The 10,000-nt window shown below is 37.2% G+C and overlaps 1 protein-coding gene across 2 annotated transcripts in view; it reads left to right on the forward strand.

The window, feature by feature from the left end:
* The window catches only part of arhgap44b (Rho GTPase activating protein 44b), a 50,635-nt gene extending 41,345 nt beyond the window's left edge, over nucleotides 1–9,290 (forward strand). The window contains exons 18-22 of one of the 2 annotated variants that reach the window (XM_084435125.1): nucleotides 175–357; nucleotides 2,170–2,580; nucleotides 5,303–5,418; nucleotides 5,942–6,298; nucleotides 8,486–9,290. In XM_084435125.1, coding sequence (XP_084291251.1) covers nucleotides 175–357; nucleotides 2,170–2,580; nucleotides 5,303–5,418; nucleotides 5,942–6,298; nucleotides 8,486–8,610 — 1,192 coding nt within the window. In that variant the 3' untranslated portion in view covers nucleotides 8,611–9,290. The remainder of the gene's footprint in view (nucleotides 1–174; nucleotides 358–2,169; nucleotides 2,581–5,302; nucleotides 5,419–5,941; nucleotides 6,299–8,485) is intronic. The other variant, XM_084435126.1, reaches the window with a different exon arrangement.
* The last annotated feature ends 710 nt before the right edge of the window (nucleotides 9,291–10,000 follow it).

Below are 10,000 nucleotides of genomic sequence, written 5' to 3' on the forward strand. Positions count from 1 at the left end.
TGAAATAGATCTTTTGTAACATTATAAACATCTTTACTGTCACTTTTGATCAATTTAATGCGTCCTTGCTGAATAAAAGTGTTCATTTCTTACTGACGCCGAACTTTTGAACAGTAGTGTAGTACTAGGCTTGTTTCGAGGGATCTGATTGGCCGTGTGTCTGCCCCGTTGCAGTATGGGAGTGCGAGTGATGGACACTTCATGGGTTTCTCGAAGAGGTTCCTCATCGTCCCGTAAGAGTTCGTCGACGCCTCCCAGCGTTCAGCCGCTGTCTGATTCGCTGAACCCCGAGCAAACGGACGATGTCTCCGCCTCCCCCTCACAGACTCCGCCCCCCATCAGCAGCGATAGGACCAGGTAAACCGAGACGACCAATAGGAATCCAGAACACATAATGCTCAGTTCAGCCAGCGAAGGACATCGTATTATACAGTCAAACCAAACATTATTCAGACACCAGATATAAGTTTTGATATTTTTCACTAGTGTGTGCAGGACACTATAGTTAATTTATGTAAATGAGGAGAGCAAAATAAAGTAAACTGTGACATATTATACCCAAAACGTCTTCATACCAGTATATAAACTGTGATAATGTGAGAAATGTCTGAATAAAGTTTGGTTTGACTGTATATCACACTTGAATCTCATATAAAGCAGTCCAAATAAATAACATTTGTGCTTTAAAGCATAAAGTAAAGCAGTGAAATGTTCAGTTTTGATCATTTCTAGTTGGCTGAATTGAAGCTCCTGTTTTTCTCCTGTCCTCTTTTCTCTCAGTTATCATCATGTTTTTCCAAACCTGTGTGTTTAGTCATTATTCACTGAATCTCTTTCTCAGTGTTTGAACTATTCCTCATTATTTTGACTGTGTGAATCCTGATATATTACTTTATGATCCTGGATATCTCAGAATGGATTACTATAGTGGATTACTATAGCGGATTACTATAGTGGATTACTATAGCGGATTACTATAGTGGATTACTATAGCGGATTACTATAGTGGATTACTATAGCGGATTACTATAGCGGATTACTATAGCGGATTACTATAGCGGATTACTATAGTGGATTACTATAGCGGATTACTATAGCAGATTACTATAGTGGATTACTATAGTTTGAAAAGGCAATAAAAACTGCACAGTTTCATATACATTTGTAGCAATTATGCATGTTACCATGTTTTAAAATGATAAATGTTTATTATTGATTATAATATTATTTATTACGTAATTAATAATTTAGTTAATTTAATAATATTTAATATAAAATATAATTAAATAAATTATATTAAATTTAATAATATTTTATATATATATATATTCACTATTTGTTTAATTACAATTATTGATATTAAGAAATATTTTAAAATTATTTATTATTATCATTTGTATTAATGTTTATTAATATTATATATTAATTATAAATAAATAAAACTATATTTTAATTATTCATATTTAATCATATTTATTTATTAATAATTTAATTATAATTAATTAGTCTTTTACATTAATTAATATTAATTCTAATATAATTACATTTAATATTAATAAATAATAATTTTAATAATTCATATTTTTAACATTTACTATTTGTGTGAATAGTCAATTAATTATTGATATAAAAAATATTTCTCAAATTAATTATTAATTACATTTTTAATATTTAGTATTTTAATTCACAATCAAATAATTATGATTATATTAATAACCATTTCTAATTGAATCATTAATATTAATAACACTATTTTAATTATTAATGCTTAATAGTATTAATTATAATTTATTACATTTATTAAAATTAACACGAATAAATATAAATTGTATTCATATAATTAATTGAGGTACGTCTGCACTGTAGAGACAACTGCACTCATTAACATAAGCTGTTGACGGAGCTGATCCCTGAATATTCCTGAGCACTGAATCAATAAATCAATATTTCTAATTTAATTCTTAATATTAATTCATTAATGTAAATAAATAAATACTTAACACTATTTTATTTATTTAATTATAATTGATTAATATAACGTCGCCACAGAAAAGCTGTTGATGGAGCTGAACGTTCCGATCCCAGAATATTCCTGATCCCTGAATCCCACACGACAGCTCCTCCTGCTCCCACTGCTCTTTTATCTGTCAACCTTGAACATGTTTGCAGCTCAGAGGATTATCGGGAGTCCTGTGTCGTGTGCCGGTCCCCCGAGGAGGAGAGGCCGCCTCCTCCATACCCGTTCCCTTCTTCCTCCTCCTCCTCCTCTTCCTCGTTCTCCTCGTTCTCTCTCCCTCGTCCCGGTCCCGAGTGTGTTCCTCTCCCGGTGTTCCCCCGCTCTCCACTCCTCCTGTCCTCCACCTCTCTGGACATCAACTCCAACCCTAAACCCAGTGTCCTGCACCTGCCCAAACAGGGCTCGCTGACCTCTGACCCCTGCCCCCCGCACGTGACCCCCCCGCCCGTGTACATCAAACCCCCGCTCGTTCTGCCCCGCCACGACCCCTGCTATCCGAACTTTAGCCCTCATGCTCCGCCGCCGTGGGCCGGTAATCCAGAGAGAGGACTCAGAGCGCATAGGTAATATGCCAATTGAACCTTTCTTGAATACATTTCAAAAGTTATTGGCCAAGAGAGCCATTTTCCAGATCTCATGACCTGTAGGTGGCGCTGTTCCAAAATTTGGCATGGCCCCTCGAATCATGGTTCCGATGAAGCGTACCAATTTTTGTTTTGATTGATCAAACTTTGGCCGAGATACAGCCTCTGAACCAATTTTGGGTTGACTTCGTTAAGGCGAGACACTACAGGTGAATAGGGTAAAAAGTTTAACTAGCAGATATCACCATGAAACTTTCCCAGTTGATTACCTACATTAAGATGATAGAAAAATGTATTACAAGTTTTCTGTAATTTAATGTTTAAATATGCAAATTAGGCCATATCTAATTAAATATGCACTAATTTGCATATATTTCAAAAAACGAAATATGCGTATTGGATAAAGCCAGGTTAAAAATAATTTTTTCATTGTGTTCACATATTAGATGGGAAAAAAATTACAGAGGGATTTATGGATATCAGAATATAAATCAGAATATACTGTCAATAGCCTTAAAAAAAATATTTTCGCCATGTTTTTTGGAATAAAATGTTAAATAAATCAGGCTAGGAATAATATATTTACAAATCCCTCAGTAAATGTCTTCATAATATAACCAGGCACAAGACTGGAAAGTTTGGTGTATAGAGGTGCTACTGAAGTGGAGATTTCGGAGAGAAAAGTCATTTTCAGAAACAGGCTTTTAAGATTTATCATCAGCCAATGAGATTGCGCATTCAGCCCTTTTACTTTCACGATTGGTTGCTGATAAAAAGGAAATGACCATATTTGGATCTGACAGCATTGTACAGGAGAGAGAGAGCTTTCCAGCGGTGTGTGTGATGACAGGGAGCAGACAGAGATCGCGGAGCAGCGGGAGGATTTACAACGCCAACTTTTGTTGAATTTATGAGAAATCTACAGACGCAAACAGACAAAGTGCAGTAAAATAAAGACCTTAATGTGTATTTCAGACTTTTTTTCACCACAAGTCTGAAAGAAGACGTTATTGAAGACAAATATCCAAAAATCTCAAAATTGACATAATTTTGCCATAAAGACGCCATAACTTCAAGCTTCTGACTTTAAATATTATTGATCACCATTAGAGCTCACCAGTTATGCTCAACAATCGCAAGATGATTATCAAATAGGCCCTGATATACTCACAGCAAATGTCTTTTTCGTTCTATACCTTAGTTAGCCAACTAACTACTGTAGTTAGCGTCCCCCTGTGGTGAAAATCCAGCTTTTACTGTAGTTTATGTCTCTATGTGGTGTTAAACCATGTCGACACCATTGCTGAGTATTTCCTCCTTAAAACTGCAGTGAACCAAAGACAGTCTCAAACACACGCTTTTAAATCGCTGGTGTTTCTGACGTCACAAACTACCTTGTAACCAATCAGATCAACGTGTGATCGTCAACCAGTGGATCTCTGAGCTGAGTGAGTGAGTGGAGGCGGGACTCATTTGCATATTCATAGAACCGCGCATACTAAATGAGGCGAGGGTGTCGAGTTACATTCAAGATATTTTAAGACGAAGATTTTTTTCGAAGGAAAAAAACTTGACAATATGTCATTTTGCTGATCAAAGATGAGTTTTAAGGGATACATTTTTTGACTGCAGGGGGACTTTGATGAAGATATTGAATATGAATATGTAAATATGTGCTGCACACTTTTCTCTCAATAACAAAATAAACGCACAACAACAATGAGAAACCAGCCGTTCAGAAAGCATCTGATCGTAGCGATGTAACATCTCGGTCCTGGCCAGGGATCGATGTGACAGAATGGAACGCTTCATGAGGACGCCAAACAGGAAGCTTTTATTGACAGGCACACCTGTGCACCGGTGCACCCAATCCACCTGATTACCTCAGCTCCGCAGCGCACCTGTAGGAGGAGCAAAACACACCCAGACACGGCAAAGTATACAGCCGTGACATCACGTCACGTTTATTAATACAGTAGATTGCTTTAAAGCAGCAGCCTTACAGTATTAAACATGAAAAACAGTATCAGTGTCGCTTTACAACTTCAGTTTCACTATAAAGCGTCTCTCCAGCGTCTGAAGAACAGAAGAAATGAACCGGAAATGTACACCTCAAAGAAGGCGGAGCCTCAGAGCCACGCCCACATATCACATCATCACCACACGGACCAATGGGAGTTCAGAGGCGTTTACCAGCCAGTGAACAAAATGTATATCGGGTCCTTTATATTAACCGTTACATTCAGTGTGAAGTTATTTAAAAAAGAAAGTTTTCAGTACAGTAACATTAAGATTAGCATTCAAAACTCTTCTGTTATGATTATGCTCAAGAAGATTTTCTTAAATCTTTCCCTGCGCTGCTTTATGCATTAATATCAGCAAAAATCCCAGCTGGCAAATTCAGGGATTTTTATCTTTGCTTTTGACCTGCTGCCACACTAGCATGGATATTTCTTTCTGAAATGTATTTTTGGTATCCGCATACACTTAACTTGATGTATTTAATACTTGTTGTTGTTGTTTTCCCGACATCAATAAGTGGAGATTTACCTCAATTCTGGGAACAAATGTGTTGCCAAAAATACACGATTTCAGTTTGGAGGTTTATTCATTTTAATGTTCAGAAGTCAGAGCTGAGACTGTGGTGTGTGTGTGTGTGTGTGTGTGTGTGGTTAATGGATGTTTGTGTGTCTGTCATCAGCACTCAGAAGAATAAGGAGCTCTCGCCTGTGATTGGTCAAAGAGGAATCTCACCCACAGCTCCCTCTGGTGGACAGAACCAGCTCTCAGACCAGAGTCCTCACACACTGCGTAAAGGTGTGTTCAGCGTGTGCATGACTAGACAAAACAAGCAACATGATAAAATAGTAATGCATTGAAAATAGTAGTCGATGCATTTCAGCTTCATTTTTAGCATCTAAAAGGATTTATTTTTAATTAATCATATTTCGATTTATTTCACCAGTCCCTAAATGATCATTTTTAGTATCTACATACATTTATTTATTTATATATACTTCAGCCATATTCAGCTTGTGCATGAATAGAAAGTGACTGGAAATAAAACAGCAATGCATTTCAAGTGAATTTAGTTTTTTAATTTGCAATTAATATGCAAACGCTTTCCCTTCAGAACGTTCATTTTTAGCAGCTAAAATATTAATCATATTTCTATTTATTTCGTCATTCCCTAAATTATCATTTTTAGCATCTACATACACTTTACCTTTAATACTTCAGCCATATTTAGCTTGTGCATGAATAGATAGTGACTGGAAATGAAAAATAAATAAATAAAAACATTTAAATTTGAAAACCGAATTCTTTCTTTTTCTTTCAGTCTCCAAAAAGCTGGCCCCCATCCCTCCCAAGAGTGTGTTTTCTCCGCCGGATGTGTCTCCGGGTCCGTCTCCGGTGAGTCTGTCTCCGACTCCTCCCAGCACTCCGTCATTATACAGCTTCAGCTACTCCCAGAGCTCGCCGGGACACGGACACACACTCTCGTCCCCGCCCGCGCTGACCGGCACCCTGCCCAGATCCCGACCCACGGCCAAACCCCCCCGACACAGACCCAACCTGCCCCCCCCACAGCCTCCCGGCGCCGGTCCGAGTCCCGGTCTGAGTCCGCAGGAGCAGGAGGAGCAGGAGGAGCACGCGGGCCTGCACGGGCTGGCAGCGGCGGAGAGCATGTCTACAGGTACACCTGTCAGCGTGTGCACATGCAGAGCTCGCTGTGATTTTATGCTTTTCCAATATTACCTTTCATGTATAATAGAGCTGTTCGTTATGGAAGCTTGTTTCCGCCACGGAGTAAAACATTTTAAAAGATAATTGCGACTTTTTATCTCACAATTCTGACTTTTTATGTCAGAATTTCATAATATAAAGTCAGAATTGCGTGATATAAACTCGCATTTCTGACTTTGCAAACCTTTTACATTCTCAAACTATGGAAACTTGTTTCCGCCACAGAATAAAAAATAAAAAAGGTAATTGTGACTTTAAATCTCACAATTCTGACATAAAAAGTCAGAACTGCCAGATGTAAACAATTTAAAACAATTTAACATTTTAATTATGTAAAAAAGTCGCAAATACCTTTGTTATTTTTTATTCTGTGGCGGAAACAAGTTTCCATAGTTTGAGAATGTTGAAAATTGAGTTTTTCTCTCCTAAAAGAAAGAATCGATTCTGAACTATTGTAACAGTCACTTCCTGTTACATAGCTTTGTAACAAATTTGCATAATTTCAGCCTATGGCTGATCAGCGTCTCTTAGCTCCGCCCTCAAACACTGTAGTGTATCTGAGACTGGGAGAGTTTGGTTCGTGTTGTTCATGTGGAGAAGACGCTGTTTTCTGAGATTGAGACGGTAAAACCCACGCCATCGTCACTGTTCGTATCACTGTGATCAAGAGCTGAGATTCAGATATGATAATGAGTGTTTGCTTTCTGACCAATCAGAGCAGAGCAGCTCTCAGAGAGAGGCGGAGCTTAGAGAGACTGAATCCTTGATGAGGAAAGAGCTGAAGCTGCAGTGGAGATTACGAGGACATTAAAGTGTGTTTGACTTTAGATGCATGTAGAACTATTGTAGGAGACTCTAAAACTACATTATGAGCCTTTAATAACAGCATAATAGGGGCACCTTTTTATTGTACATCAATATGACTATAATAATAATAATAATGATTATTATTTTTATGAATATTATTAATAAAATTTGAAATAAAATAATTGTCACTATTATAGTATTTCACTGTAAAATGTTTTTTAAAAAAATGTACATATGTAAATAATCATTTTGATCTCACAGTACAACTGTACACGTTCCAGCTGTGATTCTTCTGCATAAAAAAAATGGCGATTGTGTTTTAAAATGTGATTTAAAAATAATCTGTGTTTGTAAGGCTGCCAAAATCTTGATAATATATCAATATGACTAAAATAATTATTCTAATTATTATTATTATTAGCATTAAATAAAAGAAGAAATATTGCTATTATAATATTTCACTGTGAAATAACAAATGTAGTGTTTAAAAATAACAATATAATTTTATTTTACAGTACAGCTGTGTGAATACATATCTTTTTAATACTGAGATTTCCTTTAACAATGTGAGCCAACGTGAAGATGAAGTTATATCGTCGTATTGCACGATTATATTGCCTTGACACGATTATAAATTGACTGAAATTAGTTATATTATTTGCTGTCGACTGTTTGTAACAGAGCCGAAGAGAACACAGACGCATGAGTGTGTGTGTGTGTGTTATATCACATCTGTTGGGTTCAGGTGGTTTTGTGTTGTTTTGCAGCGGTGTGAGGTCGGGGGTCAGTGGGCTTTGGCTCAGAAGGGTAAGCAGTGTGTGTGTGTGTGTGTGTGTGTGTGTGTGTGTGTGTGAACTCACCCGCCATCATCACTAACGCATGGGGCTGTCCCGCATGGCTCTCGCGTGTCCCTGTGATCCGCATCACCATCCGTCCTTCACTTTAAACACACACTCGCTCACCCATCTCACGTGTGTGTTAGTGTATCAACACACACCCCTGCTGTTCCCTGTCGAACCCCAGTTCAGCTTCACACACAGCATCATGTGACTCCAGATGACTGGGAATATAGTGCAGGATTCATGACTGTTATGATCATCTATCTATTTATTTTATTCGAGCTGCATGAATATTCTTCTTTTGTATTCCACTGAAGAAGAAGAAACAACCGTACAGGTTTGAACATGATTGTAAATTATGACAGAATGTTCATTTTTGGTGCGAATAATATTTGTTTGTAAAGTGTTCAGTCACTCAGTCACTTTTAGAAGGATTTTAAGAGTTGAAACCGTTCCTCTATCCTCTTTTAACAGTGTTGTGTTTCCCCCAGACTCGTGGAGTGATGTGGACGTTCCCGTAATAAGCGTCGATCTGGCCGGGAGATCTGGCGCCCCCTACAGGAACTCAGTGTCTCTGCTGGACTCAGACGAGGAGATCGAGAGCACTGTCCTATGACCCCTGGGGTTTCCCACAATGCTTTGCTCCTTCCCCTCACATATAGTACATGAACCCGCACTGGATCCAGCAGACGTCAGGACATCTATACGTCTTATGTTTTTACAGTTTTACGTCTTGTTTGTTTTCTATTTGCCTTATCTGAGTTCTTGCACTTTTGCCTTGAGGTTCGTGTAACGTCCGTCTGGAAAGTCCGTCGACTCGCTCTGAGATCCGTCCTCATGATTATGCAGATTTGTGAGCATGATCTCGCTGTGGTTTGTCCTCGGGTTTAGATTGTTTGAGGCAGAAGTTTGGGGTCAGTAAGATTTTTTTTGTCTCTTCTGCTCATCAAAGCTGCATTTATATGATCAAAAATAGTGAAATATTATTGTAATGTAAATCATCTGTTCTCTATGTGAACATATAGTAAAGTGTAATTTATTCCTGTGATCAAAGCTGAATGTTCAGCATCATTACTCCAGTCTTCAGTGTCACATGATCCTTCACAAATCACTCTAATATGATGATTTATGATCAAGAAACATTTATGATTATTATCAGTGATGAAAACAGTTAAACTGATAAATTTTTTGATGAATAGAAAGTTCAAAAGAACAGCTTTTATTTGAAATAGAATCTTTTGTAACATCATAAATGTCTTAACTGTCATTTTTAAATAATTTAATGCGTCCTCGATGAATAAAAGTAAAAATAATAATAATAAAAAAAAAAAAATCTTACTGACCTTTTCAGAATAGTTTTAATTTTAATTTGAAAGAATTGTGGGTAATTTAAGGTCACTGTCAGGATAAAATCGAGTTTCTACGGGATCTGTGAGCGAATGCCGGACGTTTGAAGAGTTTGTACCGATATCAAACTTTATTGAATAATTAGCACAGAAAATATCAGAATTAAAACGGATATAAAGTTCTTTAATTTCATATAACAATGTTTGCTGAACAGAAAACAGCAGTTTCTGAATGTTTTTATCATAATTTCATCATAAAACCGGTGAATCCATGACTTTTACAATAATACTGGATAACTTTATTATTTAAAATCAAATGAAATATACATGATTTTTCCAGACGTGGAAATCACACTTTAACCCTTTGATGCACGAACTGAAATCTCACGCCAACACCTGGAATGATGTATTTTGAGAGAGTATTTTATGTGTCTGACCACTGCAATAAAACCCAGTAGCAGATATTGCAGATATTGTAGATATTCACCTGGTGCAAAGGTCAAAGGTCATCCTCTATCCCTCCCTCAGCGACTCAGATATCTTAAAGTTGGGCTATAGCAGACATCATGCATCCGAGGGTTAAAATTCCCTGATATTTGCAGGTTTTCCCGACTGACCGAACGAAGGCCGTTGGTTACTGGCGTCAGTCGTGTTATTAAT

Source organism: Rutilus rutilus, assembly GCF_951802725.1.
Source record: "Rutilus rutilus genome assembly, chromosome: 16".
Classification (NCBI taxonomy): Eukaryota; Metazoa; Chordata; class Actinopteri; order Cypriniformes; family Leuciscidae; genus Rutilus; species Rutilus rutilus.